The sequence below is a fragment of the Daphnia pulex genome, chromosome 8, assembly GCF_021134715.1.
Source record: "Daphnia pulex isolate KAP4 chromosome 8, ASM2113471v1".
NCBI classification, from domain to species: Eukaryota; Metazoa; Arthropoda; class Branchiopoda; order Diplostraca; family Daphniidae; genus Daphnia; species Daphnia pulex.
Genome location: NC_060024.1, coordinates 7,141,272 through 7,169,225, shown reverse-complemented (window position 1 = coordinate 7,169,225; position 27,954 = coordinate 7,141,272). Strand labels below are relative to the sequence as shown.

At 40.8% G+C, this 27,954-nt stretch overlaps 6 protein-coding genes and 1 pseudogene across 16 annotated transcripts; 2 read left to right on the top strand and 5 right to left on the bottom strand.

Moving 5' to 3' along the window:
- The first annotated feature begins 81 nt into the window (after positions 1-81).
- LOC124200917 (renalase-like) lies at positions 82-2,188 on the top strand. 2 transcript variants are annotated; one of them, XM_046597292.1, is made up of 9 exons: positions 82-353; positions 600-746; positions 807-912; positions 971-1,174; positions 1,248-1,354; positions 1,422-1,595; positions 1,658-1,755; positions 1,828-1,899; positions 1,969-2,188. In XM_046597292.1, exons 2-9 carry the CDS (start codon positions 602-604, stop codon positions 2,128-2,130), a joined length of 1,068 nt encoding a protein of 355 aa, XP_046453248.1. In that variant the 5' UTR covers positions 82-353; positions 600-601; the 3' UTR covers positions 2,131-2,188. The 2 variants fall into 2 exon arrangements, with proteins under 2 accessions (XP_046453248.1, XP_046453247.1); XM_046597291.1 differs by lacking the exon at positions 82-353 and having other exon boundaries at positions 502-746.
- On the bottom strand, positions 2,189-4,714 carry LOC124200915 (pre-mRNA-splicing factor RBM22-like). Of its 2 annotated transcripts, XM_046597289.1 has the most exons (6): positions 4,626-4,714; positions 3,746-3,875; positions 3,619-3,672; positions 3,268-3,531; positions 2,692-3,207; positions 2,189-2,627 (listed from the first exon to the last, which is right to left on the bottom strand). In XM_046597289.1, the coding sequence occupies exons 2-6, from the start codon at positions 3,797-3,799 to the stop codon at positions 2,271-2,273; spliced, it is 1,245 nt and encodes a 414-aa protein (XP_046453245.1). In that variant the 5' UTR covers positions 3,800-3,875; positions 4,626-4,714; the 3' UTR covers positions 2,189-2,270. The 2 variants fall into 2 exon arrangements, with proteins under 2 accessions (XP_046453245.1, XP_046453243.1); XM_046597287.1 differs by lacking the exon at positions 4,626-4,714 and having other exon boundaries at positions 3,746-3,893.
- On the top strand, positions 4,550-8,276 carry LOC124200920. Of its 4 annotated transcripts, none has more exons than XM_046597298.1 (6): positions 4,550-4,569; positions 4,632-4,747; positions 4,954-4,991; positions 7,091-7,148; positions 7,208-7,336; positions 8,152-8,276. In XM_046597298.1, exons 2-6 carry the CDS (start codon positions 4,670-4,672, stop codon positions 8,176-8,178), a joined length of 330 nt encoding a protein of 109 aa, XP_046453254.1. In that variant the 5' UTR covers positions 4,550-4,569; positions 4,632-4,669; the 3' UTR covers positions 8,179-8,276. The 4 variants fall into 4 exon arrangements, with proteins under 4 accessions (XP_046453254.1, XP_046453256.1, XP_046453253.1 ...); XM_046597300.1 differs by lacking the exon at positions 8,152-8,276 and adding an exon at positions 7,389-7,453; XM_046597297.1 differs by lacking the exons at positions 4,550-4,569; positions 7,091-7,148; positions 7,208-7,336; positions 8,152-8,276 and adding exons at positions 5,109-5,237; positions 6,049-6,112 and having other exon boundaries at positions 4,637-4,747; positions 4,954-5,049.
- LOC124200919 (E3 ubiquitin-protein ligase HERC2-like) lies at positions 5,859-7,940 on the bottom strand. 3 transcript variants are annotated; one of them, XR_006877422.1, is made up of 6 exons: positions 7,541-7,940; positions 7,377-7,428; positions 6,757-7,276; positions 6,200-6,688; positions 6,045-6,131; positions 5,859-5,978 (listed from the first exon to the last, which is right to left on the bottom strand). XR_006877422.1 is itself a non-coding variant. In XM_046597294.1 (5 exons), exons 1-4 carry the CDS (start codon positions 7,051-7,053, stop codon positions 6,099-6,101), a joined length of 741 nt encoding a protein of 246 aa, XP_046453250.1. In that variant the 5' UTR covers positions 7,054-7,088; the 3' UTR covers positions 5,859-5,978; positions 6,045-6,098. The 3 variants fall into 3 exon arrangements, 2 of the variants coding, with proteins under 2 accessions (XP_046453250.1, XP_046453251.1); XM_046597294.1 differs by lacking the exons at positions 7,377-7,428; positions 7,541-7,940 and having other exon boundaries at positions 6,200-6,448; positions 6,527-6,688; positions 6,757-7,088; XM_046597295.1 differs by lacking the exons at positions 6,757-7,276; positions 7,377-7,428; positions 7,541-7,940 and having other exon boundaries at positions 6,200-6,339; positions 6,496-6,624.
- Positions 8,012-11,326, bottom strand: LOC124200918. 4 transcript variants are annotated; one of them, XR_006877421.1, is made up of 10 exons: positions 10,964-11,326; positions 10,734-10,895; positions 10,407-10,655; positions 10,252-10,338; positions 9,480-10,185; positions 8,860-9,379; positions 8,599-8,791; positions 8,303-8,442; positions 8,148-8,234; positions 8,012-8,081 (listed from the first exon to the last, which is right to left on the bottom strand). XR_006877421.1 is itself a non-coding variant. In XM_046597293.1 (5 exons), exons 2-5 carry the CDS (start codon positions 9,154-9,156, stop codon positions 8,202-8,204), a joined length of 741 nt encoding a protein of 246 aa, XP_046453249.1. In that variant the 5' UTR covers positions 9,157-9,379; positions 9,480-9,577; the 3' UTR covers positions 8,118-8,201. The 4 variants fall into 4 exon arrangements, 1 of the variants encoding a protein (XP_046453249.1); XR_006877420.1 differs by having other exon boundaries at positions 8,303-8,791; positions 10,407-10,546; positions 10,703-10,895; XR_006877419.1 differs by lacking the exons at positions 9,480-10,185; positions 10,252-10,338; positions 10,407-10,655; positions 10,734-10,895; positions 10,964-11,326 and having other exon boundaries at positions 8,303-8,551; positions 8,630-8,791; positions 8,860-9,191.
- Positions 11,327-12,392: 1,066 nt separating this feature from the next.
- LOC124200602 lies at positions 12,393-20,570 on the bottom strand (annotated as a pseudogene).
- Positions 20,571-26,048: 5,478 nt separating this feature from the next.
- Positions 26,049-27,539, bottom strand: LOC124200601. Its single transcript, XM_046596872.1, has 3 exons — positions 27,343-27,539; positions 26,646-26,948; positions 26,049-26,583 (listed from the first exon to the last, which is right to left on the bottom strand). Exons 1-3 carry the CDS (start codon positions 27,537-27,539, stop codon positions 26,049-26,051), a joined length of 1,035 nt encoding a protein of 344 aa, XP_046452828.1.
- Between the last annotated feature and the right edge of the window lie 415 nt (positions 27,540-27,954).

The window sequence follows — 27,954 nt, the reverse complement described above, 5'->3', positions numbered from 1 at the left end:
TCACCTGCGTATCCATTAAAAACTCGAAACGATAATTTACAACGTATTTTTTAATACCCGCACCGAAAGCCGCGTCAGACTTGGTGAAGGCGTTAACTTTTCGATTCGTAACATTCGCTTGATGAGTTGAAAAAAATATATATGTTCCACCAACAATAATACCGGATTCTGTCATAAAGTCTACACACGAAAAGTTTCGTTTGCCTTTTTTCTTTCTCACATCCGTGGAACTTGGCATTTATACCAGACAGACATAAATCTTTTTTCTAGAAATTGGCAGAGCCCCACACTTCCAAAACTGTTATACAAACAAAATTGTGAAAATCCTTTCCCTATTTCTCATATTCTTTTAGGTAACATTTTTACTAGTCGGTAAAGTTACCTTGTTAAATCGGAGACTTTTGTAACCAGCCAAATCAGCATATTCAAATTGTAAATTTAACTGGAGCCTTACACCAAGTCATTTTCGGCCCAGCAACTGAAAATGATCCAATCGCTTTAAAAAATCTCACATGACAATGTTGCTTTAAGCAATGTTATCATTGAGTAATAATTAATTTGACGTCTGCAATACAAACACAATTCTTTATTTGTTTCAGATATGCTTAGTACGAAAATGCCCAAAATTTTGATCGTTGGAAGTGGCCTTACCGGAAGCTTGGTGGCCGCTTCGTTACTCAAATTAGGAAAAGAAAATATCAATGATCAGGTTCAACTATCTATCTGGGAAAAAGCTAGAGGAGCCGGTAATTTTTAAATCGTATTACAAATGTGCTTACATTAACTGACTTTCTATGAAATTCAAGGAGGGCGAATGTCAACAAGCCGAAGTCCTCACAATCAATTGTGTGCTGCTGATCTAGGGGCACAATACATAACCTGCACACCCCATTATGGCAAGGAACATAGCAAGCAAGTCTCAAGACCATTTATTTTGAAAACATGTTTAAATTTTAAATTTTCTTTATAGGTATTATGAAGAACTTTTGTCTGTGGGAATTTTAGAGCCACTCAAATTAAACATCAACAATTGTCATGAACATGAAGCAGGAACCAAGCATTACATCTCTCCAAATGGAATGAGCTCCCTTGTCAAATATTTTCTTAATAAATACGAGTGTGAACCAGAGTTTGAACACCATATTACTAGTGTGACTAGAATAAATGAGAAATGGTATTTCATAGCAAACAAATGTAGAAACAGTAGAATTCAATTATATATTGGCTATATCCCTTTTTATTATTAGGTGTGTTTCAACTCTTCAAGGAAAGCAAAACTATTTTGATGTGGTTATTTTAACAATTCCTGTCCCTCAAATTCTGCAATTGGGGGGTAGTGTAAAAGACATTCTTGGTAAACGTTCATCTTTTCTATAACTTATATAGTTTAGTTATCTGTAATCTTACTTTTTAATTTGTAGAAAATAACCATGAAATGAAGACAAAATTGGAAAATGTCAAGTACAGTGCACGTTATGTAATGAGCTTGTATTATGATCACGGCACTGAACTGAATTTACCATTCGATGCCTCCTACATAAAAGATGATCCTGTATTTCGATTCATCGCAGTCGACAATTTAAGAAGAAATCGGCGTAAGTTTTATTTTAATCAAGCCGAATGAATCGAACGTTACCAACTCATATTGTTAATCCAGCTGACGTCCCAACATCTGTGATTCTTCACACATCTGTCCCCTTCGGTGTACAACATATTGATCTAACCGTCCCAGAAGCGGAACCTATTCTAAAAGAGGTAAATTATGCATTATAACATTTTGTTTTAAAATGTCCGAGATTATATTTTGAATTTTACATTTTGATTAAGGCTTTAAAACGATCTTTCCCCGATCTACCTTCACCAAAGGCATTTAAATGCCATAAATGGAGATACTCCCAGGTTCTCACTAACCCTTTTTCATTTCTGTGTGCTTGCAAATTTTACCTTTTTATTTTATTTGCTTTTAAGGTAACGAAACCGTATGAAGATCAGCCGGGTGTACTTGAGATCTCCCAGGAACCTCTTCTGCTAGTTGGTGGGGATGGATTTACTCATTCGAACTTCGATGGTTGTGTATCGTCGGCTGAAAAAATCATTCAGCACTTCACATCAAAAACAGCCAATTTATAGCGCAAAACCTTATATGCAAAAAAACTTATAGATATTAAATAAAATAAATTACAGGACATTTTATCGTGAGAGTTTAAATTTCAAAAACGGAAATACAAAAATTACAGACAAGCATATCGTAATTCTGAAAATTTCTGTCGTTATGTTTGTCGTGTCTTATTAATCGCGCCAAGACGAGTCGGATCCTGAGAAGGGTAATGGATGCCCTGCTGACTTTCGGCAAGAAATACTGGAAGTTCCGCCTGATTTGGTGTGGGGTTTGGTGGTGGTGGAGCGATCAATGGATATGTGGATGGTGGATATTGAGGATAAGGAGATGGGTATGCATTGCTTGTAGGAGCTAAATTGAAAAAGTTATGCTCCAATTCTTCAGGATGTGGCAAAGCTCGGGGAAGACCCGGAACAGGTTCAAAACGAGCTCCAGCTTCAGTATTTGTTGTTCCAGGAACATTCTGTTTGCCTTGAGATTTACCCCAACGAATAACAAGCCGCCGATTCTAAATTTTCAAATAATTTGAATAAGTTTTGGGGAATTGAAACCAGAAAGTAAAAGGTCCGTACCTGAATAATTAGTTTGTTAAAGGTTCCTTCGGCAGCCAATTCTGCAGCTGAGCGGGTGACGTATGTTACAAAAGCACATTGCTGTCGTGAAACGATAGTGATGGATCGAATTTCACCGTACTGATAAAAATGATCTCGTAGTTCTTTTTCCAACATCTTCTCTCCAATGTTACCCACATACAAAGTGGTAATGGACTTATCTTCAGGAGCATCCAAACGAGGAAGAGTGGCAGCCCGACGCATGAGCTTTTCTGCCACTGGATCATTGGTGCCATAATAACGATCTTTAATGTTCTGATCAGCCAATGGATCATCTGGATCAGTGGGTTTTTCATGACGGTAAGGACATTCTTCTCCTCTTTTGCATTCACCTTTCACCCAGAAAGAACAAATGTGTGGCAAGTTCCTACGATAATATGGTGCTGTGCGTGCCAATTTCATCAGAAGATCTGATGGAGGATGAGATTTTCCTGGACCACCAGCAGCTCCAGGTACACCATGATCTGTTGCAGAAAGCTGTCAACAATAAAAATGCATGAATGTAAAAAATTCATTTCAAAGCAGCATTCAACTTACTTGTTTCTCAGCATTTTGAATAAAATATTCTTTGTTCACATCAGATTTTGCAATATTGTCTTTAATGTTAAGTGCTTGGTCTCTGACTTGAATGGGAAGTCCATATTCAAGATCTAATAAGCAAGTCTGGCAGACATTTTTAAGTTTTGCACAAGTCTGACAAATTTCTGTTTTCTTGAAGCGCATACGGGCACCAGGGCACCATCTGAAGGTTGTGAAAGGTCTGACACAAATCTTACATTCACTGCCAAATTTTTCCTTCATCTAAAAAAAATTAGGGGAACCGAATTACGAATAAGAATTACGAAAAACATAGTTAACGTATGCATTTTTAAGTTAAGTTTCATTCACCATTCGAACGTAAGGGTTGTCTCCTAGACATGTTGGGCAGAGAATTGGAAACTCCTAAATTATATTAAATTAATTCACTGGTTAGTATCAGTCTCAATTTTAAACTATCAAAATAGTATAATATTACCGAATCTTCCCAACTTGTACGTCCATAAGTGTTTGATGATTTCGACAGCGCCATTTTGAAACGTAAAATCTGATGCCCCAAAGGACCACACGATAACTTTAAAATCGGTCTGTCTCGGTATCGATACTAACTTGGATCGATATATATTGTTTACTTACTTCATTTTATGGAAATTTATGACAATTTTTATTTAAATTAATAAATGTGTGTAATAATTTAAATAGAATTGTAAAAAATTTCCATAACATAAAGTAATTAAATATTATAAATAAACAATGGATATCGATTTAAAGTTAAATATCGATAAACAATCCTTTTTCCTTAAGTGTTTGTTTTTGACGTCTGAACTCTGAATTGACATGGATATCCAAATACTGGGGGGGGGGGGGGGCGGGTAGGTGAGCTGGATAAGGCGTCGCTTGGTGATCGGGGAGCACCTTGAGACCTGAGTTCGACTCTCCCGGTGAGCATAGTTGCTCCCATACCCGGGCACTACCACTACACATACAATACAGATCTCTTCCTAAAAAGGCAGGCACTAGCGCCAAATCGTACACAATGATGGTACTTCCATCCCCCTTCTTGGGGCTCCTTCCACACAATACAATACAACACTTACACTGCTCACGCCATCGCTCAAAAAAATCAATAGAAAAAATATCTCGTCGGTGCAAGAAGGTCATCTAGTTGAAGACCAGATGTCTGCTAAACATAGCAGACGCACCTAATCCTACCAATACCAATACCAATCCAAATACTGGAATCAAATTTTACCCAGGATTTAGGCGAGATAGAGAAAAGGGTGGATAAACTAAACAAAGATGGTAAGTAACATTATTTTTTAAAGTAATAACTCATTCTTAACCTCATTCAAACTTACCTTTAGCAAAAGAAATCCAGAAGTTGAAGAAAATTGGAACTACCATGGCCAGCCTGAAGCTTAACAGGCGACTAAAGAACCTGTCTATGTGTGTAAAAAAACTGAAGAAGACTACGCTAGAGGTAAGTTTGGTAAACTTTGATTTATATACACAGTTCCTTCTAAATCATGGAAGTCGAGCCACCCACCAACCCTCAGCTGCCAACAGCAATCTTCCCTAGGTGAATAGCATTGTTGATCGAGGGGAAAGAAGTCCTGCAATCTGCAATCCACAATGCTTTTACCTGGGGTATGATTTTCTAATTCATGTTCATGTTTTAAATTTCAGGACAATCAGGCTGAGGGAGTATTGGGTCAAATTCCTAGTTCCAGCGTTGAAGTTTGTCCCAACTCACCCATTCTCGCATGTGATTATTGTGGGAAGGTAACTATTTAATCATCCACTCTTACATATTTCAATTATAATTTTTTTTGTAATTTCAGACCTTTACGTCAATCTTCAGCTTGAGTAGCCACCGCATAAGCCATTATCGGATGCCGAAAGGTTATGGTCTTTCAAGAGAAAAGAACATATGTTATTGCCAGCCCCCAACTCATATAGCTACATGCAAGGTAAGAGAACATTTTAATTTATAATGAACTGTTAACTTACTTCATTTTTTAGAATTTTAGAAAGTAAACGGTTTCCTCCGGCTCCATGCTGTCTGAATAGGGGATGGCGCAAAAAATTAAAAAAATAATAAAACATATTAAAAATAAGAGAAAAAATAAATAAAAAATATCTCCCAATCAAACTATAGCTGGGAAAAATTTACTTTACGAGTTATTCACGTTTAAAGTTTCGACTCCCTGGCTCTGCCAGTTTTAGCTTAGCTCTGGTCAGTTTTTACAATGGGAGCAGATCACGTGACCGGCAACAGCCAATAGAATGCGTATCCCTGAAAACAACTTTTCATTCTTTTACCACATGGCGGTAAAAAAACTAGATTGCTACAAGCTTGACGCGACACCTTGCGGACACAGACGAAATGACAGATGTTCCCCGCTTCTATTGGTTCCCCCGATCACGTGATCTATTCTCATTGGTTAAAACTGACCAGCGGTAATGCACCAAGAATCACGTGATAAATAGGCCACCTCCTGCGTTTTAGAGGTGGGCCACGTAGTCGAAACTTTCAACGTGAATAACTCGAAAAGTAAATTTTTCCCAGCTATAGTATGATTGGGAGATATTTTTTTTTTCTCTTATTTATAGTATGTTTTATTATTTTTTTTATTTTTTTGCGCCATCCCCTATTCTCAATACCGCGTCGTTATTGCATCGGCCGTTTATCTCAAGATCATTTGCTTCAGCTGAAAATTTTGATAGAAAACATGCAATAAAAATTACTCAAATAAAATTGGTCTTATCTGGTTTACCTAGCAACGAAGCTTCGAAAGCTGCTTGTAACCCTCCGTCCGCCATCATGGAAATCACCAATAAATCGGCCATGAAACGTCCACCACCTTAAAGACAAATCGAAATGAACTTAGATGATGGCAAGCCAATGAAATGCATCTCTCTGTGGACATACAACTATCATATTCGTCGTCTCTTTGCAAAAGTGTGGGCAATGCTGAAGCTCTTTCTGAAGCAGTAGGCAAAAGAAGACTCCAAGCCAATTGGAGAAAAGCTTGAGCTGTATCTTGTACGGCACCCAGATTTGGATTTCCCCTGCAAGAGCAATAACGTGGTTCTTCAAACGCTGCAACACAGGTAAGGAGCAGCCGTGATGCCCAACATCAATGCCCACTTGATCTCCGTGACTCAAAATCCTTTGAAACTAACGAATGAAAAAGCAAAATTCATCCTGAGCAAGACTAAACTGACCGGTTCTTGATCGTTATAGCTGATTGTGTACACTTTGCCATCGCCGGAAAGAAACAGGAGACCAAGGGCTGTGCAGACAACTTGATCTATCGTTATTGGAAGTTTCTGGACTACTGTGAAACGGTCCACCCGGGTCCACCGTAGCGGCGCTCAAATCCAATCGAATTAAAGTATTTTCCATAACTACGCGATCCTAAAAAATGGCAATGTACAACAAATAATAAATCTGCAAAGAATTTGCTAAATTGAAATAAAGTATACCGATTTGAATGTTTGAATAAATGGAGATGCTAATCGATCCAAATGAGCCAAAATCAGAACAGCGGCTTGATAGAGATCAACATCGACATCCTTGTCACCATCTTCTGGTTCGGGCGATAAGCTAGCCTGCCTCAAGAGACAAGCCGATGGACTAGTATGATGACTGTAAAGTATGACAGATGACTGTAAAATCTGATGCCCCACAGGACCACACGATAACTTTAAAATAGAATGACGAATGACGTTGTCAATGAAACTGATCATAGATGGCGACTGAGAGCTTTTATATACTGGCATAGCGACATTGGGACGGATTATTCTTTAGAATTCCTAGTTCCAGCGTTGAAGTTTGTCCCAACTCACCCATTCTCGCATGTGATTATTGTGGGAAGGTAACTATTTAATCATCCACTCTTACATATTTCAATTATAATTTTTTTTGTAATTTCAGACCTTTACGTCAATCTTCAGCTTGAGTAGCCACCGCATAAGCCATTATCGGATGCCGAAAGGTTATGGTCTTTCAAGAGAAAAGAACATATGTTATTGCCAGCCCCCAACTCATATAGCTACATGCAAGGTAAGAGAACATTTTAATTTATAATGAACTGTTAACTTACTTCATTTTTTAGAATTTTAGAAAGTAAACGGTTTCCTCCGGCTCCATGCTGTCTGAATAGGGGATGGCGCAAAAAATAAAAAAAAATAATAAAACATATTAAAAATAAGAGAAAAAATAAATAAAAAATATCTCCCAATCAAACTATAGCTGGGAAAAATTTACTTTACGAGTTATTCACGTTTAAAGTTTCGACTCCCTGGCTCTGCCAGTTTTAGCTTAGCTCTGGTCAGTTTTTACAATGGGAGCAGATCACGTGACCGGCAACAGCCAATAGAATGCGTATCCCTGAAAACAACTTTTCATTCTTTTACCACATGGCGGTAAAAAAACTAGATTGCTACAAGCTTGACGCGACACCTTGCGGACACAGACGAAATGACAGATGTTCCCCGCTTCTATTGGTTCCCCCGATCACGTGATCTATTCTCATTGGTTAAAACTGACCAGCGGTAATGCACCAAGAATCACGTGATAAATAGGCCACCTCCTGCGTTTTAGAGGTGGGCCACGTAGTCGAAACTTTCAACGTGAATAACTCGAAAAGTAAATTTTTCCCAGCTATAGTATGATTGGGAGATATTTTTTTTTTTTTCTCTTATTTATAGTATGTTTTATTATTTTTTTTATTTTTTTGCACCATCCCCTATTCTCAATACCGCGTCGTTATTGCATCGGCCGTTTATCTCAAGATCATTTGCTTCAGCTGAAAATTTTGATAGAAAACATGCAATAAAAATTACTCAAATAAAATTGGTCTTATCTGGTTTACCTAGCAACGAAGCTTCGAAAGCTGCTTGTAACCCTCCGTCCGCCATCATGGAAATCACCAATAAATCGGCCATGAAACGTCCACCACCTTAAAGACAAATCGAAATGATCTTAGATGATGGCAAGCCAATGAAATGCATCTCTCTGTGGACATACAACTATCATATTCGTCGTCTCTTTGCAAAAGTGTGGGCAATGCTGAAGCTCTTTCTGAAGCAGTAGGCAAAAGAAGACTCCAAGCCAATTGGAGAAAAGCTTGAGCTGTATCTTGTACGGCACCCAGATTTGGATTTCCCCTGCAAGAGCAATAACGTGGTTCTTCAAACGCTGCAACACAGGTAAGGAGCAGCCGTGATGCCCAACATCAATGCCCACTTGATCTCCGTGACTCAAAATCCTTTGAAACTAACGAATGAAAAAGCAAAATTCATCCTGAGCAAGACTAAACTGACCGGTTCTTGATCGTTATAGCTGATTGTGTACACTTTGCCATCGCCGGAAAGAAACAGGAGACCAAGGGCTGTGCAGACAACTTGATCTATCGTTATTGGAAGTTTCTGGACTACTGTGAAACGGTCCACCCGGGTCCACCGTAGCGGCGCTCAAATCCAATCGAATTAAAGTATTTTCCATAACTACGCGATCCTAAAAAATGGCAATGTACAACAAATAATAAATCTGCAAAGAATTTGCTAAATTGAAATAAAGTATACCGATTTGAATGTTTGAATAAATGGAGATGCTAATCGATCCAAATGAGCCAAAATCAGAACAGCGGCTTGATAGAGATCAACATCGACATCCTTGTCACCATCTTCTGGTTCGGGCGATAAGCTAGCCTGCCTCAAGAGACAAGCCGATGGACTAGTATGATGACTGTAAAGTATGACAGATGACTGTAAAATCTGATGCCCCACAGGACCACACGATAACTTTAAAATAGAATGACGAATGACGTTGTCAATGAAACTGATCATAGATGGCGACTGAGAGCTTTTATATACTGGCATAGCGACATTGGGACGGATTATTCTTTAGAATTCCTAGTTCCAGCGTTGAAGTTTGTCCCAACTCACCCATTCTCGCATGTGATTATTGTGGGAAGGTAACTATTTAATCATCCACTCTTACATATTTCAATTATAATTTTTTTTGTAATTTCAGACCTTTACGTCAATCTTCAGCTTGAGTAGCCACCGCATAAGCCATTATCGGATGCCGAAAGGTTATGGTCTTTCAAGAGAAAAGAACATATGTTATTGCCAGCCCCCAACTCATATAGCTACATGCAAGGTAAGAGAACATTTTAATTTATAATGAACTGTTAACTTACTTCATTTTTTAGAATTTTAGAAAGTAAACGGTTTCCTCCGGCTCCATGCTGTCTGAATAGGGGATGGCGCAAAAAATTAAAAAAAATAATAAAACATATTAAAAATAAGAGAAAAAATAAATAAAAAATATCTCCCAATCAAACTATAGCTGGGAAAAATTTACTTTACGAGTTATTCACGTTTAAAGTTTCGACTCCCTGGCTCTGCCAGTTTTAGCTTAGCTCTGGTCAGTTTTTACAATGGGAGCAGATCACGTGACCGGCAACAGCCAATAGAATGCGTATCCCTGAAAACAACTTTTCATTCTTTTACCACATGGCGGTAAAAAAACTAGATTGCTACAAGCTTGACGCGACACCTTGCGGACACAGACGAAATGACAGATGTTCCCCGCTTCTATTGGTTCCCCCGATCACGTGATCTATTCTCATTGGTTAAAACTGACCAGCGGTAATGCACCAAGAATCACGTGATAAATAGGCCACCTCCTGCGTTTTAGAGGTGGGCCACGTAGTCGAAACTTTCAACGTGAATAACTCGAAAAGTAAATTTTTCCCAGCTATAGTATGATTGGGAGATATTTTTTTTTTTTTTCTCTTATTTATAGTATGTTTTATTATTTTTTTTATTTTTTTGCGCCATCCCCTATTCTCAATACCGCGTCGTTATTGCATCGGCCGTTTATCTCAAGATCATTTGCTTCAGCTGAAAATTTTGATAGAAAACATGCAATAAAAATTACTCAAATAAAATTGGTCTTATCTGGTTTACCTAGCAACGAAGCTTCGAAAGCTGCTTGTAACCCTCCGTCCGCCATCATGGAAATCACCAATAAATCGGCCATGAAACGTCCACCACCTTAAAGACAAATCGAAATGATCTTAGATGATGGCAAGCCAATGAAATGCATCTCTCTGTGGACATACAACTATCATATTCGTCGTCTCTTTGCAAAAGTGTGGGCAATGCTGAAGCTCTTTCTGAAGCAGTAGGCAAAAGAAGACTCCAAGCCAATTGGAGAAAAGCTTGAGCTGTATCTTGTACGGCACCCAGATTTGGATTTCCCCTGCAAGAGCAATAACGTGGTTCTTCAAACGCTGCAACACAGGTAAGGAGCAGCCGTGATGCCCAACATCAATGCCCACTTGATCTCCGTGACTCAAAATCCTTTGAAACTAACGAATGAAAAAGCAAAATTCATCCTGAGCAAGACTAAACTGACCGGTTCTTGATCGTTATAGCTGATTGTGTACACTTTGCCATCGCCGGAAAGAAACAGGAGACCAAGGGCTGTGCAGACAACTTGATCTATCGTTATTGGAAGTTTCTGGACTACTGTGAAACGGTCCACCCGGGTCCACCGTAGCGGCGCTCAAATCCAATCGAATTAAAGTATTTTCCATAACTACGCGATCCTAAAAAATGGCAATGTACAACAAATAATAAATCTGCAAAGAATTTGCTAAATTGAAATAAAGTATACCGATTTGAATGTTTGAATAAATGGAGATGCTAATCGATCCAAATGAGCCAAAATCAGAACAGCGGCTTGATAGAGATCAACATCGACATCCTTGTCACCATCTTCTGGTTCGGGCGATAAGCTAGCCTGCCTCAAGAGACAAGCCGATGGACTAGTATGATGACTGTAAAGTATGACAGATGACTGTAAAATCTGATGCCCCACAGGACCACACGATAACTTTAAAATAGAATGACGAATGACGTTGTCAATGAAACTGATCATAGATGGCGACTGAGAGCTTTTATATACTGGCATAGCGACATTGGGACGGATTACTACAAGAACTTTTCCAAAGCGACACTAGAACGCGACACTAGAACGTTTCACTAGAACGTCTAAATTTTAGTAACGACACTGGGCCGGGAAATTTCTAAAAATCATAACGACACTAGAACGTCTCATCATGCGTCACTAGACCGTCCATAATTTAGCGGCGACACTAGGACGGGAAAACTACAATTGTCTCTGCGACACTAGAACGTCCAGATTTAAGTAACGTAACTAGGACAGGAAAACTACAATTATCTCTGCGACACTAGAACGTCCAAATTTTAGGGACGACGCTAGGACGGGGAAATCACAATCGCCTGTGCGACACTATAACGTCCAGATTTAAGTAACGTCACTAGGACGGGTAGACTCGAACGGGGACCGGACCTCACGCTCACGGCCACCGAGTTGGCAGCTCGCCGAGCTTTGCGGCCACCCACAGCAGGCATCATTTAATTTTGTTTATTTTTCGTCATGATTCTATTTAAAAAATCAAAGCCTGTCGTTCCTCTTTATACTTTTTCCTAGACGAGTGTTAAGCATTATTTACCCCTGAGTTCGAAATGTGTTTTCCTTCTCTTTTTTTAATGTGTGAATTTTTATTGTTTCATGGACGAAGGAGGACAAACAGAAGTCAAAGAACGAAGGGCCATGAACACAATTCTCGATCCTCTATTCATTCCGTCTTTCTCTCTCTCTCCCCCCTTAAACTTTCTCATCTGTGCAACATGAAAATGTATTCGATTGTCGTAGATCGGGAATTAAAAGCTCCAGGCAATTCCGCAATTATTGAATAAATACGGCCATTTTTAAGTTTTTATTTTAAATTCTTTTTTAAATTGGTTCAAGGTAATAAGTATTATTATTTAATAGTCTTCGAACTTTCTCAAGTCGCCCTGCAGGAAATCTTGGACGTAGCTAGACTACTTCATGGGAGAATTTCATTTCAATCAAGCCAAACTTGACGAATTTGTTCTTCTCCATCAATCGAGTCATGGCGGCTTGACCTTCTGGGACGTGATTTCACTCCACAGTCAACGTTTCCAAAACATCAATCAAAATGAAAATTATATTTTGCACATCCAATCGGAAATAAATTCAATGTTACATACCTTAATATCGACATTGTGCCAAGGTTGATTTGCAATATTTTGTACTCGGAACCTTCAAACGTCCAAACTAAAATAGTCAACTCGAGTTCTGATGCTGCCCACAGTGACTACCATATAATACAGTGGAAAGCACTGCACTTTGCTCGGCACTTTGTGAATGTTTTCTGTTCCTTTTGAAAACTCCGTCTTCTTCTTGTCGGACGTCTGATCCGAATTTTTTTATTCTCTAGATTGTAGAATCGATCCCAGAGTCCGCTACGTGTAGCGTTAAAAACAACCTATACAAATAACAAGTAAAGGTAATTAGATAATTATTCGCCGCTAAACTGAACCACCAGACTTACTTCCACGGGATAAGGTTTGGTGCTGAGACAAATGGGGGAACGAAATGAGGATTGGGTTCACGAGTTGACTGTGCTATATTTTATCTGCCTCAAGTCAATGATCAGACCACTCCACTAGAAGGATCGCTCCATGTATAACGTATTGGATATGGAGTTTCAATGTCATATATACGCACCGCAGTCCAGTCGATGTAAAATGCGTTGGTCTGCAAAAGACAACTTAGTAATAAAGCAATTGAAGAAGAATAAACTGAACGAGGAATATTAGTCACTCTATTGCGCAAGATCTTTTCAATTACTTGAACTTGGTCGTTAGAGGGATCGAGAGTTTGGGAATCGCCCAGTTGATAAGGAAGAGTCTTGGACTCTGGTTGTCGCAGATATTTCTGCTTCATTATAGCCGAATGACACACGGATGGTCCTGTTGCAGTTTATTCTTGATGGCGTAGCTACTCTGAAGATTATAACAATCACAAACCGGCCTGCAGGTCGAGCTGAATAAAGTGAAACTTTTATTATCTTCATCAGTACAATCGGCAGGTGATGAGAAATATGTGTCTTTTGATTTCTTTGCCCATTTTTTGCAGTACGTTTCTTCCACCAAATTGTATTTCGGATGAGGCACTTTCTCATCACCGTCAGAGTCAAACTACTGATGCCGTGGAGAAAAAACGATAACTGTCCAAATGAACCAACAAACCATTAATAAACAATAAACTAGTTTGTTTCGTTTAATTATTAGGTACTGGACTGAACTGACTTGGTTTTGGCTGGTGCTGCGCTGCGGTGGCTAATAGGCGACACAATTTGTATTGGACTTTCTGCTGTTTAAAATGAGTCCACCACGACAAGTATGTAGAGCACGAACAAGAGCAAAGCAGGAAGCAACAGGCGAGAAAGCGACGAAGGCACACGAAATACAGCAAATGGGAAATTGCCAACATGTACGATATAGTTGGATATAAATAACGTTGGCAATACCAATACCTTCCTTTCACCACTTTCACCACACATTCAATTCATTCACATCATTTGAATTCATTCACATCACATTTGCAATTCAATTGAAGTCGAATGCAACTTACTCGAATGGACGTCATTCCACGCTCTTCAGTGATGATGACGTCATTCCACGCTCTTCAGTGATGATGAAACCGCCTTACCGATCTAAAAGCCCTTTTTGTTGCTCTAGAAATGTGAATGCGGAGAGCTTGACCGGTTGGTTCCATCCTGGACGCAGTGTTGACCGTGTCGCCAAAAAGACAATACCTGGGCATTTTTAAGCCGACCACAACGGCAACGCACGGACCTGATAAATTACAATCAATATTTTCGTATTACTTATATATAATTCGTATACTCTGATTTCACAGAGGGCAGAACCACTATTATACATACCTGAATGAATTCCAATGCGCAGTTTGAGTGTTTCTCCGGGTCCGTGCCGGAAGTGAAAATTGTGTATCTAGGAGAGAAGGTGCAGGGCCAGCGAGGCGATTTCGGCTGCGTGGTGGTCTCGGTTGCGGATGGGCAATCCGCTGCCCGCTGGCCACCATGTAAGCGTCGCCAACCGTCTCCACTCGCCAAGGCGTCGTAAATCTCCAAGATGGAGTCGAACCAAGTGTAGAGCTCGTTGAGGAGACCGACGACCTGGAGGCTGGAGCGGAGTGCTGGCCGCCGACAGCGACGTGAATCCCACGATGTCGCTGAAGTAGGCTAGATCGTCACCGAATCGAAACTCCCCGCCTTGACGGGCTCTCCTCTTTTCAGCAATTCAACTACCGATCTGATTAATTGCAAGATATTTTTTAAAATTAGAATGGCGGAAATTTGTCACAACCAAAAATAATTACTTTGGCAAGACCTGGTGTAAGTTGATCCGACCGTAACTGAACGAGACCTTCCAGGTTATGCGTATACTTCTCGTTCATGTTCATGAAGCTGTCGAAAATGTTGGGCTTCCTGTAAAAAAAAAAAAAAAAAAAAAAAAAAACGAGCGTATTTATTATTTGAATTTCCTTTAGGTTTTTATAATAGAGAAACTTACAATCCGGCTTCCATTTCCTTAAGACGGCCACGAATGGATTTGAAATTGGGACGCAATTCATTCTGGCGTTTCTTGCCAGCAGCCATGCATACATGCAGCGAATTATGTTAAAGCTACTCTTTGCAATCCAACTGCTAAACGGACGGCCAGAAGAATTTGTAGAAAACCATTCCGTATGGGCGACTCTTTCGATGATTCCTGTCCAGCCAATATGGAATAATTTGGATCAGCAAACTGTTGTTGGAGTAAAAGTAAAATTGCATTTTTTTAAAATACCTTTAGTCAACATGGTGTCCAACAAATCTCCCATGGATGATGCCAAATGAGAAGACGTCACCTTTCCGGGTTCCTCTAGGCAAAGAGTTTGGGTTGCGCAACAGTTCCGGAGCTCTCCACAAAAGCCGTCTATTGTCACACGTCGTTTTCGTTCGAGCTTCGTGACAGGAGGCAGCAATTAAAAAAACAAATAGTTCCAATTATTACAAATGAATTATCCAAAAATAATTTACCTTTGAGTTCATGCAGACCGAAATCAGTGATTTGCAAAACCCAGCGCGAATCGAACAAACAGTTGGACAATTTGAGATTGCCGTGCGAAACGATTTCTCTGTCGTGCAGGAAGGTCATCCCCTGCGAATATAATCAAGTAATTTGCAATCATTAGATTTAAGAAGCGAAAATTGAGCTGCGACGACGGACATATACCTTGATCAAGTCAGTGACGAGAGAGGCGATGAAGAAAGTGTCCAACTTGAAATCCAATTTCAGGACATACTCCAAGCTCCCGCAGGCGCAATAGGCCGTCAGGATGGACACACTCCCGTAGTCGACGGACACTCCCATGAAGGAGACGACATTCTCGTAGCAGATGGAAGTTATCTGTTTCTATTCCTTGCAGATGTTCTTGGTGAAATTGACGTTCTTCGTCGACAAGATGGTCTTGATGGCCACGACATTGCACTTGTAGCTTCCCGTTCGGATGTTCAAACGTTTCACGTCCAGGTCGACAGATCGCGAATCTTCCTTGACGCCACCAGAGGACGACGATCCGGGACCGGATTCATTGTTGCTGTTGCGCCTGCTGCTTTGGCCACAAGATGCAATGATAGGCCCTCGATTTCTGTGAGGATCCGAGGTCACCGCCGCCAATGAAGAGGACTGCGGGCAATCGTTGATAATATCCTTGGAATTGGTGATGATTAATTCGCGAATGTCCACCTTCCAGAGCAAGCACGCTAATTTGTATTCGTAACAGTAGTGTCTATCTTTTGTAGAAGGGACAGAAAAAAAACAAGAAGGTTAAGATCAATTAGATTTATTTTATGGGAATCAATAAAAACACTGAGTGTAAATTTGGATAGAAATCAGGATCCGCACCTGGAAGCGAAGCCGATCGTTACAATGAGAACAACGCCGGATAAGGTGCAAATGATGAAACTCCGCCAGTCGGGCGTCGCTACTCGGAAACATTTTTCAGACATGAAACCGCAAGGAGATCGGGAACGGGTGAGCCGGATCCGATCCAATCGATTGGTCGACTCGAGTTCAAATAAAGAAAAACCTATATAGAAAGGCAACGGTAAAACCATTTAAAAATAAAAATCCAGAATATAAATAGCAACAAAGTCTGTAAGAAAGCAAAAAAAAAAAAAACCGTGAAAAATTTCACGAGGGAATCGTTGGGTGAAAGGGGGCTGGCTGCTGATGTTGTGCTGGAAATGCCCGCTGTGATGCCTGATGCCATGATGTGATGCCATGATGCCTGCTGTGGGTGGCCGCAAAGCTCGGCGAGCTGCCAACTCGGTGGCCGTGAGCGTGAGGTCCGGTCCCCGTTCGAGTCTACCCGTCCTAGTGACGTTACTTAAATCTGGACGTTCTAGTGTCGCACAGGCGATTGTGATTTCCCCGTCCTAGTGTCGTCCCTAAAATTTGAACGTTCTAGTGTCGCAGAGATAATTGTAGTTTTCCCGTCCTAGTTACGTTACTTAAATCTGGACGTTCTAGTGTCGCAGAGACAATTGTAGTTTTCCCGTCCTAGTGTCGCCGCTAAATTATGGACGGTCTAGTGACGCATGATGAGACGTTCTAGTGTCGTTATGATTTTTAGAAATTTCCCGGCCCAGTGTCGTTACTAAAATTTAGACGTTCTTCTGTCGGTAATACAAATGTGGGCGTTCTAGTGTCGCATTCTAGTGACGCTTTTGAAAAGTCCTTGTGGTAATCCGTCCCAATGTCTATATGCCGACTATTGCCACGACATCTGTCGTGGCAATAAAGAAAAAATTGTCTGCCACGACACGCCACGATACGCCTATACTTCCTCTCTGATCCCTCATATCGTGGCAATAACACGAAATTTGTCTATTGCCACAAAATAATTTTTTTTAAATTCGACATTCACGCATGTTAGATTAAGTTAGGTTAGGTTAGGTTATATATTTCAAGTTTTTTACAAGAATATTTCAGCAGTGGTAGCCGAATGGTCAGCGATGAATGCCACCATGCTATAGCATGGCGTTCGATTCACCGCCGAAAGGTTAATTTTTATTTGGAGATTACAACAAAGGTTGAGTTTCACGGGATAATTGACAAGAAAAATGATGCGGGAATTATGCACATGTAGTTTTACCCTATTTAGTAGTTTTCCTAAACATCTTCTGTGGAACTTAGTACGAAAACGCATGTCGTAGCAATAGACAAAATTCGTGTTATTGCCACGATATAAGGGATCAGAGAGGAAGTATAGGCGTATCGTGGCAATAGACAATTTTTTCTTTATTGCCACGACATCTGTCGTGTCAATAGATCTAACCTTGTTTTTCAGCGGAGCATATGGTGAGAGTCGCGTTCGAGATCTGAAACAGTACAGTCAGCATCATATTCACTTTCAATAGCGCGCAAAGTGACAAAACAAGGGGTAAACCCCTTCCCCCTCCCCGCGCAAACATGGACGTCAACGGTGAAGATCCCGATTACGATTGCTCAACTCGTGAATCCGTGAACATCGAAGACCCAACAGAAAATACTACACAACTAAAAAGAAAAGGAACCTACAACCACACCATTAGAGTGAACCCCAGATTCTCAGACCAATTCAGCAGCCCAGCCAGCGGTGCCCCGATAATCATCCAATTAGGCCTAGTAAGTGAACCATGCTCGTTCAGGCTAATGAACCTCACCGAAAAGAAAAGCCTCATCGCCGGAATCATCGACATAATCGGCCAAGTGAGGCCCGGAACAAAGTGGACACAAAGAGGTGAACTCTACATCTACCCGACAACCAACAAGCAAAAGAACTTACTTCTCCAACAGAAAGCGGTGAAAAAATTCCAAATCACATGTTCACTATGCAAATCGGAACAAAAGGTGAGAGGCGTCATCTACAACGTGCCACCAAACAACACAGAAGAAGAACTCCTCAGCCTCCTAGCAAACCAAGGGGTGAAAAAAGTGAAAAGATTCGCCAAACGAGGACCCAACAACACTACAACCCTCTCTACAATGGTCACTCTCTACTTCGACACAACAACCCTCCCGCGCGAAGTTATCATCGCCCACGAGGTGTTCTTAGTTAAAAAATTCATCCTAAGACCGTAGGCCTACCTGTGCCGAAAGTGTTGGTTATTCGGACATCCGGAAGAACCATGCCCCGTTGTTCAAGTGTGTAGAACCTGTGCATATGCCCATGAAGAAGACCAAAAGTGCACCAGCCCACCGAAATTCCCGACGTGCGAAGGAAACGACCACGAAGCAGGAACAGCAGCATGCCCTATCTTCGCTAGAAGACAAGAAATAATAAAATTTGCATATGTGAACAATATGTCGGTGACCGAAGCCGGCAAACTCCACAGTAGTTCACCCAAACCAACAGCACAACAGCAAGTACCGAGACACTACACCAATGAAGACGCTCCGACCAGACGAGAAATTGATGGCCTCAAAGCCCAAATCGAAGAACTCGAGCAGCAACAAGCCAAGACATCCCGAGCGACATCGGTACGAGACTAGAAAAAGTTGAACTAGAAATCACCACGATCAAGACACAACTGGGACCGATAATGGAACTAGAGGCCAAAATGGCAACCGGATTCTCCAGCCTGGACAACCGATTGACAATGATGAGTGCCATGTTCGAACAAGACAGACTAGATAGGCTCGCCCGACAAAAAGAAAAAGACCAAAGAAAGACAGCAGACCTATCACCTTATACGAAAACCAGAAACCAGGAAAGCGGAACCCAACCAACACAACCACAAAGGAGAAGTGAAACTGAAGTACAAAAAAACAACAACCAAACAATGATCCCACCAATCAAAATCATCCAATGGAACGCAAGAGGACTCTACAGATCCAGACTGGAAGAATTCAAGAATCACTTACGAAATCACAACACCCATATTGTCCTCCTTAGTGAAACCCATTGAAAGATGAATACAAAGTTAAATTCTCAGCATACAACTCGTTTACAAAAAATCGCGGTAGCCAAGGAGGAGGAGTAGCGATACTAATCAAAAAGAATTTTCAATCTACCACACTAGATGTCCCATCCCACGAAAACCTAGAAGCAGTCGGAGCCATCATCAAGCTAAAAGACAACGAAGAAATCGAATTGATCTCGGCGTATATTCCAAATGGAAATCGGTGTGCATACGAAGAATTAGACAAACTGTTAAAACACCCGGAAATAGTGCCATAGTAGGAGGCGACTTAAACGCACACGCAGACTTATGGGAAGACGGCTACCACACAAACACCTCCGGAAGAAACCTCAAGCAATTCCTTCAAGACAACGACAAACTCATCCTAATAACCCCAAAGAATCTCGGAACAAGACCCTCTCAGAACGATAACCGAAGTGCAACAATAGACCTCACAATGTGCACACCAAACCTGGCCCATCTATTAAGTGCAGAAACTGGACCGTACTGGGGAAGTGACCATCTACCCGTAATCATCGAGCTAAGCATCAACTCTACACCACACGCACCACCCAACCCAACCTGGAAATTTAAAGAATCCTGGCAGGAATGGAACGAAGAAATCGAGACCCAACCAAAACAAAACGCCGAGACCAGCTACAACACCCTATACGCGGTAATGATGAACGCCAACAACCTATTCTTCGCCCCCAAATACAAAACACACCCACGTGAGACCCAAAAGCCGTGGTGGACCAAAGAACGCAAAGCAGCAGCCAAACAAGCAAGGAAAGCGTACCAAGTGTGGCGCTCTACCCTACTCCAAATCGACAAAACCCACCTCAACAAAATGGAAGCAATTAAGAAGAGGACAATTCTAGAATAAAAAAAACAGCTCGTGGGAAAGACACATCGACTCACTTGACGGAAAAAAACACATCAAAGTTTTGGAAATTCGCAAAAAAAATGATGAACGGACGGAGAGAAACCATCAATCATCAATGCCCCCCTCAACAACCAGAAAGGTGAACAAACAAGAGACCCAGTGTAGAAAGCCAACATTTTCTTGGAGCAGTTCTCCCCAAACGACGATGACATCCCACCAACAAGGCCAGAGCAAGTAAAGGAAATTGAAAAACAAATTAAGAACCCGGATGCCGAACCCCTCAACTCTAACTTCAGCACCCAAGAATTGACAAGGAGCCTCTCCCATCAACTACCAGACAAAGCGATGGGCCTCGACAGAATCCACAACAGAATGCTGAAAAAATTAAACGCGGAAAATCGTAAGAGTCTACTCACAACAATCAACTTGATGTTCAGGGAAGGATACATCCCAAAAGATTGGAAGTGTGCCATCGTGACACCTATCCTCAAACCAGGCAAACCACCCGGAGAAGCGGAATCGTACAGACCAATCTCATTGACATCATGCCTGTGGAAAGTAATGGGAAAAATGATCAACAATCGACTCAAGTGGCACCTAGACCATCTGAATATACTACCGAAAGTCCAAACCGGATTCCGAAGAGGATGTACCACCACCGACAATCTAATCAGAATAGAATCAGCAATCAAATCCGGCTTCAACAGCAGCCACCCAACCACAGCAATATTCCTGGACATCTCGAAGGCGTACGACAACACATGGATAGAAGGACTCCTATTCAAACTTACAAAAGCAAACGTTAAAGGCCGAACCCTCAAATGGTTACAAAATTTCCTTACCGGAAGAGGCATAAGGACAAGAGTGAACAACAACCTATCCGAAGAAAGAAAAATTTCCATAGGAGTCCCTCAAGGAAGTTTTCTCAGCCCTCTCCTATTCAACGTAATACTTGCGGACTTCCCAATACCAGAAGAAGGATGCGAAACCTCCCTTTTCGCTGACGACATCGCAATATACTCCATGGCGAAAAACAAAGCAGCCACAACAATCCTACTCCAACAGCAACTAGACAAAATAGAAGAATGGGCCACAAAATGGAACTTAAAATTCTCGGTTAGTAAGTGTGCATCGCTGACATTCACCAGAAAACGAAACAAAGACCCCCCCCCAACAGTTCAAACTCAACGGAGCCACGATCAGCGAAGTATTGCAGTACAAATTCCTTGGCATCATCATGGACCACAAACTGTCATGGGAACCACAGATCCAAGCAACCACGAACAAAATACTCAGAAGAGCCAACCTGATTCGTATGATGATCTACGGGAAAAAAACCCTGAAAATTCCCCTACTCATCCGCATATTCAAAGCCATGATTAGGAGCGCATACGACTACGGATCTACCATCCTCACAACCATCCCAAAGACAAGACTTGATAAGCTGGAACAAAACAAAAACGAAATTCTCCGCACAATCATCGGCTGCTTTAAATCTACTCCCAAAGCACTACTGAACATCGAGACTGGCATATACCCAGTGAAGGATAGATGGGACCAACTTGCATACAACTACTTCCTCAGACTAAACGAAAAGCCATGGAACCCGGCATATGCCACCATCCAAGAACTAACTAGAAGACAAACAACGTGGAAAACCATTAGCACCCCAGCAGCAATCACCCACTTAAGGAAACTGGACCCAACTGGCAAATTTTTTTTTTCAAAAGACCTTCCTCGCAGACACCGGAAGTGGAACCATGGAAACACTTCTCAATCCCAACGAACTACTTCCCCCTCACAAAGAAACAAGCCACAGAATCAAACCAAACAAACCAACTATTCAACTCACTCACTCGGAATCCAAACACCAACCACCTTGCAGTATACACTGATGGATCAGTGTGCGAGACAACAAAAACTGTCAGCTGTGCATTCCACATACCTAAGAAGAAAGAAGACGAAGCATGGTTACTTAAAAATTTCACAAATAGTTTCAACGCAGAGCTATATGCCACCTCAACAAGTACGAGATGGACTCAGCCACCATCTTCACTGATTCAAAATCTTCCATTCAAGCAATATCCAACTTCAAATGGGAGTCAAGCCCAGCAATACCTGAAATAATCAAACAGATTTTCAATTTAAATGCTTCAGGGGCCAGAATAACATTAACTTGGATACCCTCACACGCCGGAATCGTTGGAAACGAAATCGCAGACCAACTGGCGACAAACATCCGGAAGAACCGACGCAATACCACTACAAAAATAATAACAAACAAAATTTATGTTAGGCAAAACATAGCAACAGCTAAAGTTAACCACAAAAACATCACGTTCCAGAAACTAAAAACACAATCAACAAACATGGCAGAGACTAGCAGAGAATGTTTTGGATACTTACCATGGCACACCAATAAGAAAAGAACTATCCAATCAGCCTTGTTCCGACTACGCAGCGGCCACAACAAACTAAACCACTTCATCGGCAGATTGGAGCCGGAAACACTCGCAGATTGCCCAAACGGATGCCCGGAACGAGAGGACGCAACACACGTACTCCTCCACTGCCAGCACTACACTGAAGCGAGGTCCGAAATGGAACGCAGTCTCTCCCCCCTCAACATCCCCCCAGGACTACCGACACTACTAGGACTCAATAGCTCAATCCCTAAACACACACAAAACAAAATTGCAGCCCACCTCATCTGTTTTTTCATAGGAACTAAACTCATTGAAAGAATTTTGTCACGGGCAATCTATTCGGCACACTTGTCGAGCACACCAGTTGCTGGCCAACGAAACCGGCACAGTCAATCTGGTGGCTTTCACCATTGGCCCTACACTAACTACGCTTAACCTAAGCCAATGATGCCCCTAATGGGTCTAACACTATCTTACACACACGCACACAAGCACACCAACACAGCTTACACACAAGGAAACACACAGGGAACGAAACGAACTCAGACAGGAGAATAGTTGCGACCGTCCGACGCAACAAGTAGTCAAGATCTGCTAGGGAAAAAGGGTATAGAGGGGAAGCCAGATCGACGCGAGGCCATCTAGCGCTCGCCCTATAAACAATAGCATTAGTGAAACAGACGGAACGTGACAATTTAAATAAATTAACGTGTGTTTTTTGTGTGCTATGTATACGCCCCCCTTTTTTTCCTGCTATTAATGTAATTTCAATGTGAAGCAAAAAATGAAAAGAAGCAAAGGTGTGTAAGGGACGGCAGACGACCCGTAAGCTGTATCCAGTGGCAACAAGCCATGGCCAGCGGCACCTACTTTATCAAACTCAAACTCAGCGGGGCATATGAAGTAAGTTATGGCATATGACGGACCGAAAGTATGGCGTGCCGTTTACGACATGAAAAAAAATAATAATAAAAAAACACCACCGCCATCTAGCGGTCAAATTTTGAACTACAAATTTTTTTAAATTCTTTGTTATACACCCTTCTGTCTTCCAAATACTCTTAATAGTGTCAATTCTGTCTTACTTAAGATAGAAAAGCAAGCTTATCAGCTCGCCGCGAAGGGATAGTCGTAAGCCAGTTGAAAGCTGTCTTAAATGACAAATTCAGGGCCTATTGTTAAGTCGGACTTATTCACGATTCACACTTTTCTTCACAGACTTTTTGGTCTAAAAACTGGATTTTCTGTCACAGTTCAATATCCTTGCAAGTTATTTACCAATGGGAGAAGATCACGTGATGGGGAACCAATAGAAGCAGGGAACATCTGTCATTTCGTCTGTGTCACGTCTAGCTTGTTTTATTCTTTTTTTTACAGCCATTGTGACATATCAAAAAAGATTTTTAAAATCAAAGTATGCATAGCAGAGTATTGTACCAACAAAAGTGATTCAACAGACAAAATTTTTATAAGTGTGCCCGCCATAGCAGAGAAAGAAGGAAGAAATGCTTGGTTAAGAGCCTGTGGGTTTGGTCAGAACGACGTAAGCCCAAAAAGTCATGTCTACGTCTTTGAAGACCATTTTAATGTAAGTAACTTGGTGGAATTTCATCCAATAACATTTTTATAGTCATATTTCATATCATGTCAATACTCTAGATGGGAACCGATTGCCTAAACTTAGCTGACTACAAAAGTGGGCGCAGGAAAAACATTGTGATGGACAAGAATGTCATACCTCACAGGTTTCTAAGGCAAGGTAAATCCCATCTTCATCGATAGCATTCCAAACTATCATTTATCACTATTGCTTTATTTATAGATTTTTCCCACTTAACTGGTGATGTGGTTACAGATGCGATGAGTGTATCAATACAAACTTGTGATATCTTTTCCCAAGCAGCTTATGGAGTAGAACCTGTATTGACTGAAGGTATATTCTACCTTTATCGTTAAGGTGTATCATAAGGGTCTATCATTTATCATATTTTTTGTATAGAAGTTTCCCAATCAGCTGTCGTTCTTATTGAAGGGGCCATGAAGCCTATAGCCAGTAAATCAAAACAAATTGATGGAATCTATTCCCAAGCAACTTGTGACGTAGACCGTTCATGTGTGACAGAATTTGTGTTGACTGAAGGTATATCACATTTATTTCGTTAGAAATGTATGTCTTTCTTTAACTGTTGTATTTTTACAGCTTTTTTCCTGGCCAACTGTCGACACAGTTTGCAAGGCTGATAAGACAGCAGGAACAGCCTCTATTTGTTTACAAAATGTTGGTGTAAACACTGACAATTGCTTAAAATTTGCCGTTACAGCAAGAAGTAGAGCAATTCAAACAAATACAATGGATTTCGCAAAACATGGATTACTTTCGAATGTATCCTGCTCCCCATTTGGCTCACCCTGGAAAGTTTCAAATATTGAACCAAAAGGCTTCCCCTTCAAACTTGGAAATTCAAAAAAAAATTGAATATCCCACCAGAGGAAGAGGAAGTTAAGTCTTCTTCAACTAAAAGTATTGATGATGAATCTCACTCTTCCGTTACATCAGAGTCAGACTACTCAGACGTCATAGAAGAACAACATAATCAGGAGATGCTCTCTTTTAGACAAAGTAGCCTATTTCGAACGAGGAAGCTGTTAAATTTCGAGCCCAGAACATACTTGGGTATTCTACCAGAGCGTATTTCTTTTCTTACTCTATTAGCAAACAAATTATCTTGTGATCAGGACATGTTTATTACAGCTCAGGATGCCGTATGTTTGATATTCCGAAAAATAAGGTGAGTCTTTCACGATTCTTGGGTACGAATTTGGAATAAGTTCCAGAGAGGCAAGTAGGATTTTTATCAGATATGTTGCTTTTATTGCGGATCATATGCAAGAAATTATCTTTTGGCCTACACGCGATTCCTTAAAAAGAGCTTTGCATATATCGTTCAGGAAAAACTATAGCAAAATCCAATCAATTATTGACTGTTTTGAGATTGAGATCCAAAAGCCTTCTGATCCAGTTAACCAAGCTCTTACTTGGTCCGAGTACAAAGGGTGCAATACATTAAAGTATATGGTCTCCGTAACGCCGGACGGGCTAATTAGTTTTGTTTCGACTGGGTATGGAGGGAGAACAACAGATGAAGTTGTTGCTTCTCAGAGCAAGTACCTTGATTCATTACCAACCGGATGCTACGTCATGGCCGATCGTGGATTTAAAAGAATTAAACCTTTTATTGCTTCCAAACAATGTGTTTTAGTTCGTCCTTCATCTGTTAAAACAGGCACTAAGTCGACTAAAAAAGAAGTGATTGAAAGTAGAAAAATATCTGGCTTACGAATCCATGTTGAAAGAGCCATTCGGCGGATTCGAGAATTTAATTTTGTCTCCCCACATTCTTGTATAGATAATAAGCAACTGAAACATGCAGATGATGTAGAAAAAATTTTATGTGGACTTGTCAATTTGCAGAATCCTTTAATAAAATAATTACAAATTTTCTACCATATCTTGAAAATCAATGTATTGGAAAACTAAAACTAGACTGACGTTAAAATAGGCCAAATAGATTCAGTCCAAAAATGCAAACCCTTTTCAATCAAACACTTAACATGTTCTTCATCATAGGATAGGGACACAATCTCAACACTTTTGTTTTTCTCAAAGTCTGGATCCGCAACACATAAAATGCCCATACGTCGACCACTAAAAGCCATTTGCAATTGGATTTGAGATTTAACTTTTTCAACTATTTCTCCTTTCGCATTAATGTAGTTGAATTTTGTTTTCGCTGTCAAGGGACATTTTATTTCTAAAACATGAGTAGAGCTGATTCCATCGGGGGAGGCGCCAAACACAGGGTGATCGGCGGAGAGCAATAGTCCATACCTTTTAAAGTGCATTTTTGTTTTGATATGTACTTCTCTCAACACCAAGGGCTCGAGTTTTCTTCCACGGTTCATCACTTTCGTATCTCGTAACTTGTTAGCACCGAATAAAGTATTGGTTAGGCTGCCATCGATGGTATTGCACTTGGACGCCTCATAAACTTTTGATGCCGTAATACGACAATACCTTTGAAATATTATAGGTATGTGTCAAAATGGAATTCAGGAAGATTTTAAGTTATTTCATACCTTAGTCGAAACCATTCAGCATTGTCTGACTGATCACGTGTATTCATTTCAGCTACTTTGCAATTTTCCATGGTTGTGTATGATTTTGAAAAGGCTAAAAAATCAAATACATTCGTCGATTGATGGTGGCTTCTGAATTGCAGTGATAGAACGTGAATATCAACTTTATCACACCAACTCAGTTCTTCACTGACGTGATAGTAAAGTGAACTCTGAGATCTAAAATTTTGCGATTGCGGTGTGACAGTATTGGCCCATTCTACAACTTCTCGATAAAAACTATTGGCAGGAGTTTTTTTCGCTCTAGGGTTGAAGAAAACCGGGATTTTTTTTACCGTGAACACAGCGACTTAGCCTCCACGAATTTTATTGTATTTCCGACTCTAGAAAGTTTACTTTTCTTCCAGTAAGCTTTTACTTCAGTAACGCTTTTTTCTCACTCTCTTGGTGGAGCCACCCTAACACAGCCAGGGCATGTTTGCATCCACCAGCACTTGCTATACAGTCATGGCAAACAGCTGATTTGATTTCAGATTTAGTCAAGTCTATTTCGACTTGGACCCGATAGCTTTTACTGCGGACACTCTGTTCAGGGCAGCATGCTGCAATTATAGTACATTGACCATGTGTTCTCTTTAATTGAACAGCCAATGGCTGAATCTCCGTAAGACTCACGACCGTTTCTTGTTGCTTTTACGCAACGTATTCAGGAGCAATGAAATTCGAATCTTTTTTAATGTAACCCGAAAACATGTGAATATCCACTACGGGGATGTTATTGGAATCTGCTTTGATAAATCCTTCCAAGAAACGATGGAACATCTTGCCCTCTTGCAACTGGTAAGAAAGTGTGTAATGCGGTAAAAGAATGAAAATGTTTTCAAGGATACCCATTCCATTGGCTGTTGCCGGTCACGTGATCTGCTCCCATTGGTTAACAACTGACCAGAGCGAACGCACCAAGAACCACGTGACTTTAGGCCCCTCCTGCGTTTTAGAGGTGGGCCACGGAGTCGAAACTTTAAACATAAATAACTCGCAAAGTAAATTTTGCCCAGCTATAGTATGATTGGGAGATATTTTTTTTCTCTCTTATTTTTAGTATGTTTTATTTTTTTTAAATTTTTTTCGCCATCCCCTATCCAAAGGCCGTCAAAAAAGAAAAAAAATCCTAAAAGTGGGACAGACTAGGCGAACCGCCAGCCAAGAGAGATATTCGTGACAGTCTCTACATTCCTGTCAGAGACCGACGATTCACGATTCATCCAGATTGACACACAAAAGCCCGTGTGTGATCCGATGTGTTACC

Excerpts from the sequence above, each read along its gene's own strand:
- LOC124200918 (XM_046597293.1), bottom strand. The coding sequence starts at position 9,156 with ATGCCAGTATATAAAAGCTCTCAGTCGCCATCTATGATCAGTTTCATT. Across the intron at positions 8,792-8,859 it reads TTATTCAAACATTCAAATCG|GATCGCGTAGTTATGGAAAA; the intron begins GTATACTTTATT and ends GCCATTTTTTAG. Across the intron at positions 8,552-8,629 it reads CTTTCCGGCGATGGCAAAGT|TTTCAAAGGATTTTGAGTCA; the intron begins GTACACAATCAG and ends TTCATTCGTTAG.
- LOC124200917 (XM_046597292.1), top strand. The coding sequence starts at position 602 with ATGCTTAGTACGAAAATGCCCAAAATTTTGATCGTTGGAAGTGGCCTT. Across the intron at positions 1,596-1,657 it reads CAATTTAAGAAGAAATCGGC|CTGACGTCCCAACATCTGTG; the intron begins GTAAGTTTTATT and ends TTGTTAATCCAG. Across the intron at positions 1,756-1,827 it reads CGGAACCTATTCTAAAAGAG|GCTTTAAAACGATCTTTCCC; the intron begins GTAAATTATGCA and ends ATTTTGATTAAG.
- LOC124200915 (XM_046597289.1), bottom strand. The coding sequence starts at position 3,799 with ATGGCGCTGTCGAAATCATCAAACACTTATGGACGTACAAGTTGGGAA. Across the intron at positions 3,532-3,618 it reads ACAACCCTTACGTTCGAATG|ATGAAGGAAAAATTTGGCAG; the intron begins GTGAATGAAACT and ends AATTTTTTTTAG. Across the intron at positions 3,208-3,267 it reads TTCAAAATGCTGAGAAACAA|CTTTCTGCAACAGATCATGG; the intron begins GTAAGTTGAATG and ends TATTGTTGACAG.
- LOC124200601 (XM_046596872.1), bottom strand. The coding sequence starts at position 27,539 with ATGGGTATCCTTGAAAACATTTTCATTCTTTTACCGCATTACACACTT. Across the intron at positions 26,949-27,342 it reads ATTGCTCCTGAATACGTTGC|AGCGAAAAAAACTCCTGCCA; the intron begins GTAAAAGCAACA and ends CTTCAACCCTAG. Across the intron at positions 26,584-26,645 it reads GCTGAATGGTTTCGACTAAG|GTATTGTCGTATTACGGCAT; the intron begins GTATGAAATAAC and ends AATATTTCAAAG.
- LOC124200919 (XM_046597294.1), bottom strand. The coding sequence starts at position 7,053 with ATGCCAGTATATAAAAGCTCTCAGTCGCCATCTATGATCAGTTTCATT. Across the intron at positions 6,689-6,756 it reads TTATTCAAACATTCAAATCG|GATCGCGTAGTTATGGAAAA; the intron begins GTATACTTTATT and ends GCCATTTTTTAG. Across the intron at positions 6,449-6,526 it reads CTTTCCGGCGATGGCAAAGT|TTTCAAAGGATTTTGAGTCA; the intron begins GTACACAATCAG and ends TTCATTCGTTAG.
- LOC124200920 (XM_046597298.1), top strand. The coding sequence starts at position 4,670 with ATGGCCAGCCTGAAGCTTAACAGGCGACTAAAGAACCTGTCTATGTGT. Across the intron at positions 4,748-4,953 it reads TGAAGAAGACTACGCTAGAG|GACAATCAGGCTGAGGGAGT; the intron begins GTAAGTTTGGTA and ends TTTAAATTTCAG. Across the intron at positions 4,992-7,090 it reads GTATTGGGTCAAATTCCTAG|TTCCAGCGTTGAAGTTTGTC; the intron begins TTCCAGCGTTGA and ends TAGAATTCCTAG.